Here is an 18467-nt window from a genome sequence, read left to right as displayed (position 1 = left end):
ATAATAATAATAATAATAATAATAATAATAATAATTATAATAAAAACAGTTAATAATTAATAAACAATAATAAAAGTGTATTTGTTCTATCGCCACCAGTACATGCAACAACATCATCCCAATGGAGTCGTGAGAGAAATTTCCGCCTCTTCAGCCACTGGATGTTTCCCTCTCTTCACCAGCTGGTCTCTGACTGTGTGTGTGTGCTGCCTGGTGCTGGGCAGGTTGTGAACAGTGCGACTGAAGCGTTCAGTAAATACGCCTTAGAAGCAGGAGCTGAAAGAGGCTGAAAGCTGCGGGGAACTGCAGAGCTGGTGACATTTCTCTGTGGGCTCGTTACTACAAGCGACATGTTTCAAATTGTGCATAGCAATTTCATCTGTTGTTACTATGAAGATTTAGATTAGAGCAGGTTTAAAGTGCAGTGAGTGATTCGGAGGTGTGGAACCAGGCTACATGTTTGAAGTAATGGCTGTGCAGTGCGCGGAGCTGGAGGGTGAAACAACAATCGTGGCTTTGTATAAGAAATAAATTAACCTTTTTAACTTTGTTTAGTGTGGTGTGGACGTGAGGCAAATTAAACATGAGTGTCTCTGTCCAGGGTCCGTCTGTCTCTCTGTTCAGTCCGTCTGTCTTTTCTTTCTGCCCCCGTCCACAGAGAGTTTGTGGCTCGGCGCTGAAGTGTAGGTTTTAAATGGTTTTTAATAAATGGCGTTCTCTGAGTGCTGCAGAGCTGCTCTCCCTCGACACGCTGCCTCCGCTCGGCGCTCGCAAGCTGCTCCTGACCTGATAAAAAAAAAAACACCTGCTGAGCTGTGTGAGTTTATTATTTATTTTGTTCAATAGGTGAAAGTGCTGGAGCGTGCGCCTGTGGCAGCTGCAGGTTTTATGTCGTAGAAAATGAACCTTCAGGCTGCAGCCAACACTGAGCGATGCGTGTTGGAGGTTCACCTCTGTCTGTAATTAATGAATGTACTTTAGGAAACTGAAGATTGTAAATCAGCAATTTGATATGAGTTTGTTCGTCAGTGGACGGTGGCGGGGGTCACGTACAGCGTATTGTGGTGTTTACATCTGTCTGTACATTAACTCTGGTTTCCTGTCGTTATGCAGATTGATTACACACATCTGATTAGTACATGAAACAAACATAAATGCTTTATTTCCATCATGTTCTCCACATGGTTTCCCATCACTTCTTGGTGCGTCCGTTTCTGCAGCAGTTAAATGCAGCATCTGAGACGATGTTTATCTTGCACATTACTTCAAATCAGTGTCACGATTATTTCAAACTTTTACCTCAGTTACAGTTAAGTGACTCAGTTACACGAGGTTTTCTAATAAGTTGTGACATCGGGGAATGAAATTTGTCTTATTTTTGTTGGAGACCCCAGAGTGAACACGACTTTGTGGCAGTTACGTTTTACAAAGAAAACGGTGATAGAGTTTGACGTGTGTATCTTTATTTTTAGCTTGTTGAGATAAAAAAACCACAGATTTAATTTCTTTTTGCTTAAAATATGATTAAATAAAAAAAATACAGTAATGTTTCTGATTCATTTTCTTTCAGCTGATGAGTCATTTACTTGACTAATAATTTTCAGCTTTATGTGGCGTTTTAAAATAAATGATGAATGGATGAATTTGAAGCCATTAATAGATGTGACTCACACTTATCATGCTGGTAGGGATGTTGTGTGATACGTCAGCGGGCCCCCCTGCTGTCCTCTGAGGGGAACAGGTCAGTAATATTTCAGTGCCCCCCCCCCCCAGCAGTCATGTGTGATCTGCAGGATAACTGCTGCACTGTGTTCATGAGCTGCTATTCGGAGATCTCTCCTCTGCCCCTCTCAGCCTCTCTGCTCCTCACCAGTGACGTCGTCGGGATGAACTTGAGTTGCCCTCCGAGTTAATGAGCGTCCCGGAGCAGCTGAGCGCTGGGCCACGGTGACACTCGGCGGAGCAGGGAAGCGGCCGTCTGCTCTGGGTGGGCCGGCCGACATTTGGCAGGGATCAGCTGCTCTCCCACCACGGGGATCAGCAGACTGTTTCCAGCCGACTGGTGGTCTGTGATACGTTGCCGCTCTGGGGAGTTTGTGGGGGCGCTCTGACTCACAGTTCACTCTGGACCCATTCGTTTACTGAAGCTGACAAACAAACAGGCTGCGGGTCAGCTGGCTGCGTGTATAGATAAGGTTCTGTCAGGTGGGTTTCCGTCACAGGATGCTGCGTGACCAGGCAGTTGCCAATAGGGAGGCAGAGTCAGAGAAAAGTGTGAATCAGCTTTTGAAAAGATGCATTTCAATGATGAAAATAAGCCAAGTTTATTTAAAGGTTGACTCTTCCTTGCTGCTAAGCTTTGTTGATATTCAATAATATCAAAGATTTCTAGTTGTGATTCATATGTGATATTTTTCATAATATCATCATAATATAGAAAAATATATATCTATTTATAATTTTTGCAATTCAACTCTCATTTCACTGCTTTCTTACTGTGCATTGAACCTTGGCATCTGACAAAGAAAACTGCTGTTTAGTGGCAGCATCGTCCCCCACGCAATGATATTGTATATCGTGATATTCTGGCTGGATTGTATTGATATTAAATTCTGCATATCACCTAGGGCTACACAATTAATCGAAATATAATATGGCCAAGTGCAACATCCAAATCACTGGAGCTGCAACCTTTGTGATGAAGGTAAAATGTGTCACATTGTTGTGTATTGTCAGCACAGGAAGCGTTGTGGTGCTACAGAGACGCCCCGGCCTCCAAATCACATTGTCACAAAAATCACATCATCATCATTTCTAATCTGATTCTATTCATACAGAAACAAGACAAATGAGCAATTATGCTCTGTATAAATTTATCTCTAACTGCAGACCTGTAGTTAAATTGAGAGAGAATAATCGCAAATAAAAATTGCTATTTGTAAATTGTAAGTTGTAGCTCGATTTTGTTTTGTGCGACTTGCAGTGTTTCTGTATTTGTAGCTTGTTTCTTTAAGCTGAGTCGTTTTTCTTTCTCTATGTGACGTACTGTTCTCAGAAGCAGGAATATGTATTTTTTGCCACAGTGCATTTATCTCTCTAAGATAATAAACTGCAGCCTAAAATGGACATTTAAAAAAAAAAATCGGTATTAGGAACTATCTGAACAAACATGAACACATTATGAATCTGATCTGTGATCTGACGTTTAATATCACCTCTTGGTATTCAATGTTTGTTCTTTTATAACCCCTGTGTACAGCCACTAAAAGAAGAGGCTGTTTTTGTCTGTTTTTATTTGTGAGCTACATAAATCAGTGACACCAGAAAAACTCGTACTCTGTGTTTAGACTGTAGAAATCCTGCTGAGCTGCAGGTGAGTCTGTAAAACCTGCGGCTCTGTGAGGCTGGTGAGGTTTTTCGGGGACGGACGGACTGACTGCCGGAGTGACTCGTAGCAGCTGTAGGTCACACCCAGAAATTGTGTGTGGTACCTTCACACAGAGCAGCTCTGAACTCATGAATGAATCACTCATCTTTCTCTAATTCAGGCCTTCGGCTCCTCCCCTCTGGTCTAAATCAGAGAGGTTTATTTGATTTTATTTTTTTCCTGGCTGGGTTTTCTGCCTGACTGAACAGCTGACTGTACGGTCGAGTGAACAGCTCGTCTGCCTCGCAGGCTGTTCCCGCTCCGCCGTCCTCGGTCAACGAGGTACCACCGAGGGACTCGCCAGTCAAATCTGCCTGAAATCAAACTAACGAGCACTGACAGGAAGCAACGTGCTACCTGCTGGGAACACGGCCAACACTTTCCTGCGTTTCTCTCTGAAACGCCTCAAAGACTTTAACCCTCCTGCTGAGCTGTCGACATGGATCTGGTGTTTCCTGTCATAGGTTTTATCCTGGTAATGAATCGTCTGTGGCGGAGAATGGTTGAACTGGACTTTAAACCAGAGATCACAGCTTGGATCAGTGTCTGTCAGCAGCTGTGTCCTGTGTTCTGAGACAGATTAAAGCCTGAAACCACTGACGTTCGCTCATGCCCAAACCGCACGAATGTGAACTGAATATTTTCAGATGTGTCAGCGGTGGCGTTGTTATTTTACAAACCTGAAGTCATTGTTTCAGGTATTTCATCCTAGCCCCTGTTGTTGGTTCACAATTTAATCTTATGTCTTGTCTCCAGGTCGCCTTGATGTCATGCCTGTCTGTGTGCTGTCGGACGGGGCGGGGCCTGGCGCCCAGGTACCAGCACACCTGACCATGATTCCCATCTCGCACATCACCACCAGCACAGACTCCTCCGGCAAAACAGTCAAGGTTTGTTTACACTCTTTTCATTTTTAGACAACGATGAACGGATATTTCTTGTTGACAAAATCTTTCGACATGACATCTTCATCAGGGGTTTAAATATCTCTGAATTTCATGATGTAAATATTATAAATAATTTGATGTGTACATATTGACATGATGGATGGGCTGGACCTGGGAGTCACACCTGTGTTTAATTGGATGATGTGTATATGTGGACCTTTAGGATCACCTCTTTAAAGAACAATTAGTTAAAAGATGTTTTGGATACCAAATTGTTTCTGTAGAGTTCAAAATTTCATGTATTTTCCTGTTTCCTCTGCATTCAACTGTCACCTGCCACCATGTGCTCACTTCTCCTGCATGTGAGGCCGTTTTCTTGTTCTTGATTAGCACGCTGCAGGAATGTGTTTATGAAAACCAAAGCAGCAGAATAATCCACCTTCTGTCTCGCAGCTCATTTTTCCCTGAGGCACTCATCAACGCTGCTCAGCTTCCTGACGTGGCTTTGATCAGTTGACAGGCTCTCAGTGAAACTCTGTAGAGCTTCAGTCAGAGATAAATGTTTCTCAGTTTGTCTCCAAGTTTAATGTTCTTTATTTTTCCAGGGGAAAGTGGTCCGTAAAGAACGACTGTTGTCGTCAGCATCAGATGACTTCATCTTGAAGACTGTCATCCAAGGTAATATGCAAACATTTGTGTGTAACGCATGTCTGCATGTCCTGCTGGGTTCTTTGTGTTATAAATGACAACCTTTCGATCTTTATAAATGAAACCATTCAGTCACAGTAGGAAATTGTCTTTTAGTTTACTTTGGTTGGAGGTTTTGAAAATTCAATCTTTTTAAAAGAGAAAAGGAAAACTTAATTTATTGTGGTAGATTGATTTATTTTTGAATATTGTGTACACATAATGAACAATGTTCAGTTTAGTCATTATTATGTTCCACTGAAAACAATGTAACCTTGACTCAAATGAGGTAGTGATTCACAGTAGGGGTGGGCGATATGACGATATTAGATCGTGAAGGATTACAACGTGAAGATGATCTTTCAAACTGCAGAGATCGTGGGATTGTCTAGGGCACATTCTATAAATTGCAGTTCTATGCTGATGCACCGATGCACCAGACGTATTGACGTCGTCAACCTGACCGACCAATCATAGCGAATTACGGGCAGTGACGCGCTTTCCTACCCGCCTCCTTGTTTGTGTGTGTAGCGGTAGCACATGGAGAGCGATGGCCGAAAGCCAAACGGAGTTGGTCGCTAAAAAAATTGACTATTTGGTCTAAATTGTCTGTTTTTCTTTTTCCAATTTAAGATCGTGATAAAATCGAAATCGTGATTTTTATTTTTAAAAAATCATGATATGATATTTTTGCCATATCGCCCACCCCTAATTCACAGTAAATATTTGAGCTGAGTGAATTTTTGGTCAAGGCAAAGGACTCAAAGTTTTGTTGTGTTTGTGTTGTTGTTCTCACATTACCTTGCCATGCAAACAGTGGTCTGCTCATCAAGAGCCATTTGGGGTTTGGTGTCTTGAAGAAAGAAAAGAATATAAACACATAGAAACTACGAATACTACGTTGAGTCCAATAAGAAATCAAAATAACGATAACATCTCGGTCAAACTGAAGAATAATTACAATATTGTTGGATTAGAAAATACATGGAATAAACAACAACCATTCAAGACCAGATTAGTGTTGCCTTGAGCTTTAAATTGAACTTTTCATGTCTTAAAAGCATTAACCCTTTCTTAACCACTATCACAATGGGCATCTTTGGGTGGTGCTGGAAGCTTGATGACGTAGTGGCTACTTGCGAGCCATTTGGCAAGCTACTGTACTTGTACTAGCTAGTATTAGGTTAGCAGGTACTGGTACCCATTTGTGCTAGTCAGCCACAGTAGCTGCTAGCAGCTAGCTGACCTGGCTTGGTGGCTAATTGGAAATTTAAATCATTATATTTCTCTATTTTTGTCCGAGGCGGAAGGCATAGCTTTTGATTTACCAGTTGATCCATGTTCTGACCCTCACCTACGGTCATGAACTCTGGGCAGTGACCGAAAGAATAAGATTATGGATATGATAAGTTTCCTTTGTAGGGTGGCTGGGCTCAGCCTTAGAGAGTTGTAGGGTGAGGAGCTAGATCATCCGGAGGGAGCTCAGAGTCAGTCTCGAAAGGAGCCAGTTGAGGTTGTTTGGGCATCTGATTTGGATGACTCCTGGGCGCCTGCCATTGGGGTTCTTCTGGGCTCGTGTAACTGGTAGGAGACCCAGAGCTAGGCCCAGAACAGGCTGGAGAAATTTTATATCTCATGTGGCCTGGGAATGACTTGGGATCCCTAAGGAGGAGCTGGAAAACATTGTTGGAAAGAGGGATGTCTGGATGAACTGGACGACCTGGACGACCTGGACGACCTGGATTACTGTGACCCAACCCTGGATTAAGTGGCTGAAAATGGGTGGATAGATGGACGGTATATGGCCGTCTGTTTATACCTATCCTATGCTTTATACCCATGCTAGAGCAGAGTCTTTCAAAAAACTGCATGGTGAGATATATTAAATATGATAGATACTGTTTTGGACTCTCCAAGCTTTTGTTCCCTCAAAGGTCAGAACTGTTACTGCAAAGATGTTTTGTTCTTGATCAACAATGAGAATTTGAACGGTTTGATTATGTACGGTGGGTTTATCAGAGCTTGTTGGCTGAGAACAGCTGCTGCTGCTGGAAACACTTAGACTGAGTCATACTCAAAAGCTGCATAGTGCTGCAGAGTTTATGGTGTGGAGTGTTTGACTCTGCATGTGTGGAGCTGTTAGGACTGTGTGTGTGTGTGTGTGTGTTAAGCTGTTTAGCTGGTATGGATTGTAGAAGCAGATGGAGGCCATTGTGTCTCATTGTTGTCATGTCTGTGGCCTTCTTATCTCCGAGCGGCCTGATTAAAGAGCCACAGAGAGCCAAGGCTCTTATTGTGGTGTCGACATCCTTCCTTTTATTCATTTAAACTCTCTGACACCCCGTCTGTGTCCCCAGCTGCAGGATGAACAGGTTCTCCTCTTCTGAATTGTTGGGTTATAGACCAGTCTGTCAGTTTTTGTACAGTGTTTGACCTGCTGGTGCATTGTGGGATTTTGTGATAGGTTTGTGAGTGTCTCGCTATTGTTTCTCCTATTTCTGTTTCTTTCGTCGTGTTGTTGTCGTGTTTCCTAGTTTAGTTCATCTTGATGAAAATACCTCACATAGTGTGTTTTGTCTGTGGTCAGACATTTTCATTTTAAACAGATACACATCAGTTTTACAAACGAATTATGTGGTAGCTCTGATTCATTACAACATCGATGTTATTTTGAAAAACTGACAGGTCCAGTGTCATTGTAAGGAGCTTCTGTCCATTATTGTGCAGAACTGGCAAAGTCCAGTATCAGAAATGTGTGAATAGTCAGAGACTCATCTTAAGATACAAGCTTTCTCTTCTGATGGGACAGAGAGATTGTAGAGACACTTTATAGGACTGTGGTGACGTGATGACAGAACAAACTAAATTTAGGTGTCATTGCAGATTATAGCTTGTTTTAATTTGTAGAATTTGTTCTCTGGAAGTGTGTAAATAAGAAATAAAAGAGGCCCCAGAATTTTTCCTTGTGGAACACCACACATTGTGCTGATCCACCTGGATGCAAGGTTGCCAAGTGAGATAAAGTAGCTCCTCTCCTGGAGATAGGGCTGGTTCCACTTAAGAACTGTTTGAAAGTTCAGCCTACATTTCAATCCTGCACACTTGTACTGTGTGGTGGCTGTGCTGGATTTTATTTTATTTTTTAAATCGCAAGAAAATCATACAAACAATGTACATTTTCGTTAGGGTTAATCTGCATCACCTGTTTATTGTTTAACATCATTGGGGCTGGATATTGGCACATATATCATTCGATTGAATCTTCCTGAAGATTCATAATCAGAAATACCAATGCTGCATAAAGGTAAAATGCCTACAAGGAAACAAGTACATATAACAAGGCCCTGGGGAGCAGGAGTGGAAGAATACAGTTAAACAATAACTGTCTGTAAGGGATGCTGTAAGCAGTAATGGGAACGTGCCTGGCATGCCAGTGGTTGGGGAATTTAGAATTTTGTTTTAAGTAGCTTGTTATTCCTGACAGTCAATCAAAAACCCCCAAAATATTCAGTTGCTTATCACATAGAACAAAGAAAAATCACTGAATACTCACAGCTAAGAAGCTAGGACTGACATTCTCTTTTGCAGTTAGCTTAAAAAATTGCAGCTATCAAAATAGTGACCAATCAATTAATAGACATTATTTCAGCTATAGATATGTCCAGTAACACCAATCAATCCTGAGTTCCCTGTCTTTGTGATGTAATGTGTATCTGTTATACATGACAAAGATCAATCACCTCAACGTCTCATCATCCTGATCTGACTCTCCTCCGTCTGGTTTTCAGAAGAAGATTCCCAGGCGATCGCCTCATCCCAGAACACGTCCATCAGCGTGGTTCTGTTAGGAGCACTGGCCAAGGACTTCAATGAAGCTGTCAATCAAGGGGTAGGTTCACTCAGTCATAAAAGAGAAATGTAACAGAAAAGATGCAGCAGTTATTGTGGTGTTTTGTTTATCTTGATGCAAGTGTACATCAAATAACAGTACGATATAGATACACACCACAGTATGAGCACTAATTATAAGTTGTTGGGTTTCTTTACTGTCCTGGAAAAACTAAAGAACTGCGGTGACTTTCTGAACTGCATCTGTTGGAGACTTTCAGACCAGACACATTAATCACATGTCATGGATATATATTTATCATGTGCAGATATGCTGTTGTGATAAAGTGTGGATGGCTGATGATGATTATGATGATGTGCGAGCGACACTGACGGTGTCTGGCTTCTGAATCTAATTTACAGTTTGAGTTGTTTTCTGTTTCCTTTGATCTCCTCTGTGTCACCAGATTGTTAACAAACCCTGGCTGTGTGTTTGTTTCCTGCTAAAGTTCACACACTGCTCACCTTCCCAGACAACTCCAGCTTCATTTGTGTGCCCCATGATAATTGAAAGAAAAATCAATGTTTGTTTGATTTGTGTGTTTGTGCGTGGAGTCCTAGAAACGGGGAGCACACTGCACATCTGACAGCTTTGTGGGGACCAAAATGCTGGATCCTATAGGTGGAGTTTTCTAAACCTCGAGCAGGAAAAGTCACGATGAAGCAGGAAGCTCTCGCTGTGTTTACAGTCTAATGTTGCCAGCAACCAAGATAAATCTTTCCATTGCTAAGAAAGTGTTAGCAGTAGCCCCACTAATAACAAGAACAAAGGGAACAACAAAGAAGAGGCTTTGTCTGCCCTCAGGTACAGAGAGCAGCCTGGGGAAGGAGCTCCGTTTCCACAGCGACCAGTTTCAGGTCCACTTTCCATTTATTTTGCTTGTCTGACTGGATGCCTCGTTTCCTATTGGCCGCGCCAGTGTTCGTCACAGCGTCACTCCTGCGCTCGCACAAGCTTTGGAAATAATGGGTCACAGAGCACATATGCAGTTCCTCTTCTTTAACGTCAAAACGGTTCTACTTTGCTGTTTTTTCTATCACGGTTCAGCTGCTGCGTTGCAATGTAAACTAGAAAAGAAGACAAAGACAGTAACTTTGCAGTGAACAAAAAACAGCAAAGTACTGGAGTAAATCAGTGAATGAGAACGAATAAAGAAATGGTGAAACTGTTAAAAAAAAGGGACAGTTAGTTGTACTGATGGAATAAGTGCTGTGGACATGTACATTATATAAAATTCTCCATGCATTACATTATGAGAAAGGTAATCCTGGGTTGAGGCTTAACTGCCACAAATAAACCAACATCCAGCGCTCCAAAAATAATCATTTGCTCTCTGATTTAGCTTTTATGATGCATCTGCTGAGTCCTGCAGACTTACGTAGGACAGATGATTATTTTAGAAACTGCTCCAGGATTCTTCATATTTTCTCTTCAGAGGAGAGAAGAACTCGCCGTGTCAGTTTAAAACACATGTAATCAAATTATATGAAATAAAAGTTCTACCTAGTGAGTAATGAGAAAATAGAGTTTACTGGTTTTTGCTTTTCACTAATACCCGTCACTCTGCTTGGAACACTAAATGATTTATTATATTTACCAGATTTATTTGATTATATAATAAATGTGAATAGAGAGAGTGTCCTTGAACAGAGGAGTTTGGAGAAGTTGGGTACTTTGAACCCGAGCCGGGGGAAGAAAAACAGATTGAAAGCCTTTTTTATAATGAACATTCATGAGATGCTGATGAGATTGCGTTAGGTTATTTTTTTTTATAAAAGAAAAAAAAAGAGACTTGGCTATTATCAAGGTGTGTCTGTGGAAATTGTATTTTGTGGATCATAAAAACTGATTTGAATAAGGTAATAAGCTGAGTGATTCATGTGATTTGTTGATGAATATGACAAAAATCTGTGGGACAAGATAAATTAATTTACAGATGGTGTGTTGGAAGAAATGTGCACTGAGCTGTGATGAGCCTCTGATGGGTTGAAGTAATTGAATATCCTCTGAAAAATTAAAGGGGGAAGCCTCTGCGCCGGCGCTTGATGCAGATTATCTAAACCACTTTATCTGGAAGTTGAGTCAGACAATAACGGACAAAACTACAACAAAAAGCACCAAGATGTAGTAAACCAGAATTAACCTTTCACTTTAAAGTTATAATCATTGAGATTTTTTTGAGATAAAACTTTTTAAAGGACATTTTTAAACTATTTATGGTCAGTCAATTCAGTGTATTTACAGTCGGTAATTACCTCCATACTCTCCATATGCTCTGTTTATTTTATTTGTATATATATATATCTTATACCATTTATATAACCATACTTAAGTGAAAGCTCCTTGCGCTGCATTTTCTTTCTTAAAACTTTATTTAGTCGTTTTTAGAAAATCACATGGATTGCGGATGTGTACAGTAATTTCATTACACTTGCATAATGAGCTTAAGGTCTTGAACTTGAACTCACAGATGTCACAAAGTTGTTTTAAGCCCCGGTTTAGTCAAGGAGATAGAGGAGCAACATGACACTACATGAAGAATCTCTTCAGTTTTACAGTCTTTTATTCACAGATATAGAAGCTTAAAAACCAACCAGCTCTACATAGAAATCAAACCACAATAGTAAATGAAATGATTGGATCTGTGAGTTTACTTCACAACAGAATCTTGGTTAGGTTAAGGACAGGTGATTCATTGGTAGCCTAGCAACAGTTTGAAAACCACACCGCACTGCTTTTTTTTTTTTTTTTTTTTTTTTAAGTATGGGCTTCAACAAACCAATTGGAGCCTAATTTTTACAACTGTAATGGTTGATTTTAAATTGGCTATAAATGAAAACAAAGTTACAGTGTGAAGCTCTGCTTTATAGTTTCAGCTCGTTGTTTTGCTGCCCGCTCTGTAAATTTACTGTTCTGTTTCACTCTCATCACACATTACATCACAGCGGCGGCAGGAAGCTGTTTTGAGAGGAAACGCTCTAAAAGCCACTGTTCTTTACCTGCTCAGCAGCTCACAGCAGGCACACACAGTCAGACAGCAGCTGGTGACTTAATGGAGCATTTAGCAGCTAAAGAGCCAGAAATTTCCCTCAGGAGGTGGTGGAGACCAAACACAGAGCTAAAAGAGAGGGGGCATTGGATTTACATTCATGAGGTGGACATGAATGATACTGTTGCTCCATAACTGCTGGATGTGGAAATAAGCAACTGCTTTAAAGAACAGATGATCCTGAGCTCTGTCGCCCCACACTTTGTTAACTTGTTTAACACAAAGTGACTGAATCGTTGTTGGCCCGGCGCACTGTGACGGTTTAGTTTCCCTACCCTGCGATAGTCACAGCTGTGCACAGCAGCACCTACGATGTTGTTTACAGAGCGGTTGGTTTTGTCTGTGACCTGTGCGGGGACAGTGAACACATCAGGGATAATCCTCCTGTCAGCATCATGTCACTGTGTTTTCTGGTTTCCCTACAGCAGCGTCTTGACGGGACTCAAAGCCCCGTAAAGCTCGGTGAAGGCAGGAAGTCATCACAGCCTGAGCCGCCGTGCTCCGCCATAGATCACAGAGGTCTTGTCAGGCTGTGTGTCTCTGTAACATGATTATTCAGACTATCTGCTGTCCCTTTGTCAGCCCTGAGCGGAGGCTTTAAAGCCGTCTTGGGGGCAGCTGACACACCAGACAAAAGACAATCTCCACTTTTCACACCAGCTTATCATCGGTGGCTTGTTGTGACGTCTTACTCAACGTCTCCCCCGATGCAACATCTGCCGCTTCAATCTGTCCTCCCTCTGGGAAGAAGGATGTGTATTTATCTCTCTTTGCTCTCTCAGTTTTAATCCCCCGATTTCTCTTCTTGTTGTTGTTTATCTTGTGTTTTCCTGCAGGATGTGGTGGTGGCCTCTGGCTTCACTGTGGACAAATCTGGCTCAGTTCACAAGGACAAGCTGCACCCCTGTAAGCTGCTGCTGTCAGGAGACAACGCCTGCCTTTATGTGAGGACTCTTATACGTCTAAGTACAATATACTCTACAGTGTGTATAGTATGTAAACATGAATAGGCTCTTTCAATGTGTATGTCTTGCCACACCCGTTTAGTGTGGGTCACTGGAGCTGGTGTGACAGCTGCCAATCAAACACTTACACGTACACTTCCTGAAGTACAGCACAACTTAAAGTTCCTCTCCAGACGTGTTTTAAACTATGTAGAAATACTCTGCTATGATTAGTATATGGTTTAACATGATTTTCACACACAAAAAGTGAAAAATAAATAAATAAATAAATGAAAAACTGGGGCTGGAAGCTACGTTCATCTAGCTTGATCTACTCTTTCTTCCTCATTGAGCTGTTTGCGTTAGGCTGACCGGTGAAAGAGCAGAATATGGAGATGGTTCGAGGAGGAAACAGAGAGCCTCAGGAGTTTTTTGAGGAGTCTGTTGTGACCAGAATCGGCAACTAGAAGACGTATCAGAACGGTTAGCGTAGTTAGCATCTTTTATTTGTTTGTGTTGTTTGTTAGCTTGTAACTGACGGGGGCTGACACTGTGTTAGCAGCTGTGCGAAAGCAAACGCTCTCTCTCTGTAGTTGACAGGATCGGTTCCTGAGGTTTGTGACGTATGAAACCCTGAATCTGTTTTTATGAGACTGTCATTGGTTCACTGCAGTTCAAGGTGGAAACACTCAGTCATGGTGCTGATGATTATTTCATGCATCATATGTTTGTATTATATAACAAACACCATATGGACGTTAACAAGGTTAAACACTTGAGAGATCTTTAAGTACATTTGTGAGGTACTACTGCTTTACCTGAGTAAAGTATATGTCCCGACATTTCAGAGTCTCTTTGCTCCTCTACATTTATAGTTGATAGGTGATTCTCAGATTTGACCCACTGCGAAGCATCAAACTACACAACAGTATATAAAGAAGTTAAAATGAGCTCCACCTGGTGAATCTGTTTGTGACCTGAGGTTCTGATTGAGGATCTAACTGTGATTAGTAGTAGATTATTAGTAATAATACCCTGATAATATAATTCTTAATAAGGTAATAATGAATCCTTTTAGTTGTGGTGACCCTCAGTGAGGTCGTGAACTGTGCTTTTCCTCTCTCTCTGAACCAATGCATCATGGCTTTGTTATCCATATGTGTGTGTGTGTGTGTGTGTGTGTGTGTGTGTGTGTGTGTGTGTGTGTAAATTCAGTCTGCAGGCTGTAAGTCTGTTAGAACACGGGATCTTCTGTGTGAGGTGTAAATTGAACATGACTCATCGTCGGCCATGTCTCGCTCTGTGTCATTGTCAGACAGAACCACAACAACAAAACCTGGAGACGTGTCTCTGTTTACCTGCTGATGAATTTCACATCCTCTTCATGTCTCACCTGCAGGCTCAGCCGTCACTGCACCAACAGCCCAGAGAGATCTCTCAGATTTACAGCCGAGACTAACTTATCTGTTCATTCTCAAAAACGTGCCAGTGTACACAGAATGTTTTTAGAGTTCACAAATTCACATTTCTATTTAAAAAAAACTATATTCAGATTTCTCTCAATGATCTAAAAATTCAAGTGAAACTCTGGTTTCTTCTATAGGCAAATTTAAATCCTAAAATTCAAAGCTGTGGAGTTCGGACCAAACATCCTGGACACCACAGATAAGGAATGGAGCCTGAATACTGTGTCTTTCCCTCACAGTCTAAGGACGGGAGGTTTCATATAGATTGACTGTATATTAACAGATTTCAGGCAGTTTTGTTATTGTATTCTGAGGTGGAGTTCAGTCAGTTTTATTGTTTCTGTTTGAGACGGATATTATTCCACTCTCCTTCCTCCTCGCTGTGATTGTGTTTTCTGCTTCTCCTGCAGCGCTGGGGCGTCTCTCTGCTGCGGTGGCTGTTCACTGAAAACACATCACATTAGACGTTAAGTCTCATCTCTGTCTTCATCCCTCAGGTGTCCCGGCCGCCGCCTCCTCCTGACCCCAGGTCCCCGTTGGCCAACAAGAGGAGCACCACGCTCTCCGCTGAGGTCAGAGTCAGAGGCCTGGTTAGCTGAAGAGGCTGCTGGGACGTGCTGTGGAGCTCTTGTATCTGTCAGGACGCTTTATGTCAGCGGCCGGCTGTTCCCGAGTCACCTCGGCTGGAGCAGGGTCTCAGCAGACCTCTTGGTCTCAGTGGTCAACTTTTGCCACAACATAACATGTCTTACACACACACACACACACACACATGCACACACACACACACACATACACACAAAATAAAAATGAAAAACTTTATTTGTATTGCACTTTGCTGCACAAAGTGTTTTGAACAAAGGTCGAAAAGACGTAAAATGAACATAAAAACATGTTTAACCTCCTAGGACCTGGCGTCCACATATGTGGACCTCACATTTTGGGTTCTCTAGACCACAATACTAACTTTTTCTCAACAAGGGCCTGGTGACCACATATGAGGATATTATACTGCCACTCAGTAATCGAATTTAAAACTAATGTCTTCATATGTGGACATCATTTTTCTCAGGTCCCAATCAGCCTAAATAGCAAAGAGAAATTAAAAATGCACGCCATGCAAGAGTTCGGGTCTTAGGAGGTTAAAAACATTAGTGTAAAATGAGATGGAATAATAATAAAATAACAACTTTTTTATCATCAGATTACAGTTTTTTCTGATCACTTGGTTCTGTTGATTTCTTTTCTTGACAGTGGACCTAAGACGGTGTCGTAATTATCTCTCGTGGTTTTAGTGAAAATCCAGTTTAAATTGTGCATAGAATCAAGACTTTTATTAAAATGATTAATTAGATCATTTGACAAAAACAGAATCTGAACTCATCTGGCTGAAGTGCAGAATTTAAACTGTAATCACTCTATAATCCATACACACATTAGTTATTAACTCCTTAAGAGGCCAATACACTACACCTGAAGTGCCAGTCAGACTGTGGAATAGCAGTGAGTTTCTCCTCCGGATGATGGTTTTATCACTTCACTTTGAGCGGCCACACAGGCCGTTAACCAGCTGGAGGCTGATGTTTGAGCTGTTGTTTTGTACCATCTGTGATTTGAGCTCTCCCCACTGCTGCTGCTTCCTGGCTGTGATTCAAATCACGGGTAACGCACACATTACTGAGTCTTTTACTGAGTCCGGTCATTTTGCTGTCACCGCAGGGAGACCTGTGAGACAGAGAGCTAATGCTAGCTAGCTCCCCTCCTTCCTGTAATGCAGGACAAACAGTGAGAGCTGAGGATGCCTCAGTAGGTGCTGAAATAGCTTTGATCAAAACATTAAATGGGAATATGCTAAAGTTAGAAAGCTATAGCATCCTCTTAACGCTGAATGTTGCAAAGGGGCAGGTGAATATAATTAAACAGACCGTTCACCTTCTCAGTGGATATAAAGCAAACCTGCAAAAATAACATCAGACTCTCATGATTAAAAGCGGCCTGACTGTCAGCCCGCAGAAACACCAGAGAACAAACGTGGAAGTCAGGAAATAAAATATTAAGTTAATGACAGATCAATAAAGCGGCGCGACAGTGAGGTGGAGCTGCGATAAACATTTTCAAACAGAATAAATTAACATACAAGACAGAATAACACACACTGTATGAGAATAAATAAGAGATTGGCGATTTTCAGAAGCCTGTGATCAAAGTTTAAAGGCTCGATTTAAGAAGAAATGCTGGTAAAAATAAACGTTAGACAGGCTTCTTCTCTTTTAGGAGCATATGCTGGTTCTTCAGATCTTCAGTGTTCTCCTCTGAAACTCACATCTGAGCGAAGAGATGGAAGAAGTTCAGAAAAAGAGACGGGAATCAGCCGCTTTGTTCAGTAGTTTACTCAGCTTTTAAACATTTATCAGAAAAGGCATTTGTTTAGTTAAATGCCAAGATTTAAAAAAATAATAATAATCTGTTCGTCTCAGAAAAACGATTATTGTTTAAAACGTTAGTTCTGTCCTCAGTTTGTCGTCATGCCGGTCTGCAGCGATGATACAGAGGCTGTCTGTTCAGCTCACTGCTCATGCAGTTAGCATGTTAGCATGACAGCTGTTAGCCCTCTGTCAGTCACTCTTCTTCCTCTGTAGCCCTCATGATAGAGGTTTTAAGATCAGATGGATTATTTGTGTGTCCTTCACCTTATGTTGGTGACACAAGACGGCAACAACAACCAGGACGGCCACATGACAAATCACAATATACAGTTCCACAAATTCAAAATGAGAACATTTCAAAATAATCAATCGCTGAGTGTTTAGGGCGTCTCCGGGCCGGAGTCTTTGCTGCATGTCATTCCCCTCCTCTCTGTCCCTCAGTTCCCTGTCTCTCTACCCGAGCCGTCAAATAAAGGCATAAAATGCTAAAAAAAATTCACTTAAAATTTTTTTTTTTTAAATCTCCTGTAATAATAGAGAAAGTGTCCTCTGTCTTAGCTGCCATTCTCCCCATGAATCCCTTCATTAAAGAGTCCGTATGTCCACAGCACAGGTACATGTATGTTCACGAAGGAGGACACAAAGACGAGCGCGTGTCTTTGTTATTCTATAGTTGAAGCTTTAAGTGTTTCCAGACCGTACGACGCTTCTGATCTACATCTAACCACCTGAACTCTGTGGCTCCATCTTCTCCTTCTCTTTGATCACAAGGAAAAACAAAACTGCATAACTACACATTGCAGGCAGTTTTTCTTCTGCAGTAAAAAGTTGATTCATGTCGGATGTGATAAAGATAATAAAGTCTTTAACTGTATTATCAACAAAGTGCTGAAAAATGGCTAAAATCTATTTTTAATGAAACTTTAATCAGTGACGAGTTTATTATGAAACTCCTGCAGGAAGTGATGTGTTAGCTTTATCCTGAGTTTACCACAGGAAATGAACAGACCTGGGCTCCGGCAGTAAGAGTTTGCTGGAGCCTCACCTGAATGAATGTAGCAGAAACTATTTTACACACAAGTTACTATAAATCTGTCTACTCTCCAGTAGTTATTAAAACCCCTCTTTACACTGCCTCCCCTCCTCAGTATTATGGGATGTTGTCAAATTGCAGCAGTATGCCAGTGTTACATCGTCCGTTAAAATAAATGTGTTGTAATACATGCTAACATGCTAATATTGGCGTGATATCATTGTTGATGTTGGTGCTTCTTGTTTTCTACTCAGGTTTCCACCAAGGCCAAGGTTCAAAAATATACGTACGTGCGACTGGGCGACCTGAAGGCTGGATCTGTGGTCAACGTGTACGGAGTGGTGGTCTTCTTCAAGCAGCCGTTCAAGAGCCGGGGAACAGGTCGGTCTGAGTCTCAGTGTGACTTAAAACTGGATAACAAGTAAAATTTTGACGGCTGCAACAACAATGCTAACACATGCGTAAAGGAGATATGGCAGCATTGACCACTACCTTGATTAAAATCACAGATTTCTCCAGGTTTCAAAACATTTGGGAGAATGTTAGTACACAACTTGACAAAATTTATAAAATAGGTCAAGTCTTTTTTAGACATTTAAATACAGAAAAGTTCCATTTTGTAGCTTTGAAGTTATTATGTCATTATGATGAAAGTAAAC

The 18467-nt window shown here is 41.4% G+C and overlaps 1 protein-coding gene across 3 annotated transcripts in view; it reads left to right on the top strand.

The window, feature by feature from the left end:
* The window catches only part of pot1 (protection of telomeres 1 homolog), a 59793-nt gene that overhangs the window by 9027 nt on the left and 32299 nt on the right, over window positions 1-18467 (top strand). For 2 of the 3 annotated variants that reach the window (XM_023419954.2, XM_087177605.1), the window contains exons 2-7: window positions 4184-4317; window positions 4920-4992; window positions 8790-8890; window positions 12776-12883; window positions 14847-14921; window positions 18063-18189. In XM_023419954.2, coding sequence (XP_023275722.1) covers window positions 4198-4317; window positions 4920-4992; window positions 8790-8890; window positions 12776-12883; window positions 14847-14921; window positions 18063-18189 — 604 coding nt within the window. In that variant the 5' untranslated portion in view covers window positions 4184-4197. The remainder of the gene's footprint in view (window positions 1-4183; window positions 4318-4919; window positions 4993-8789; window positions 8891-12775; window positions 12884-14846; window positions 14922-18062; window positions 18190-18467) is intronic. The other variant, XM_023419955.2, reaches the window with a different exon arrangement.

The sequence above is a fragment of the Seriola lalandi genome, unplaced genomic scaffold (assembly GCF_002814215.2).
Source record: "Seriola lalandi dorsalis isolate HSWRI2012SDOR001 ecotype SW California unplaced genomic scaffold, Sedor1 jcf7180002054614, whole genome shotgun sequence".
NCBI lineage: Eukaryota > Metazoa > Chordata > Actinopteri > Carangiformes > Carangidae > Seriola > Seriola lalandi.
This window is presented reverse-complemented; position numbering and strand designations above follow the sequence as displayed.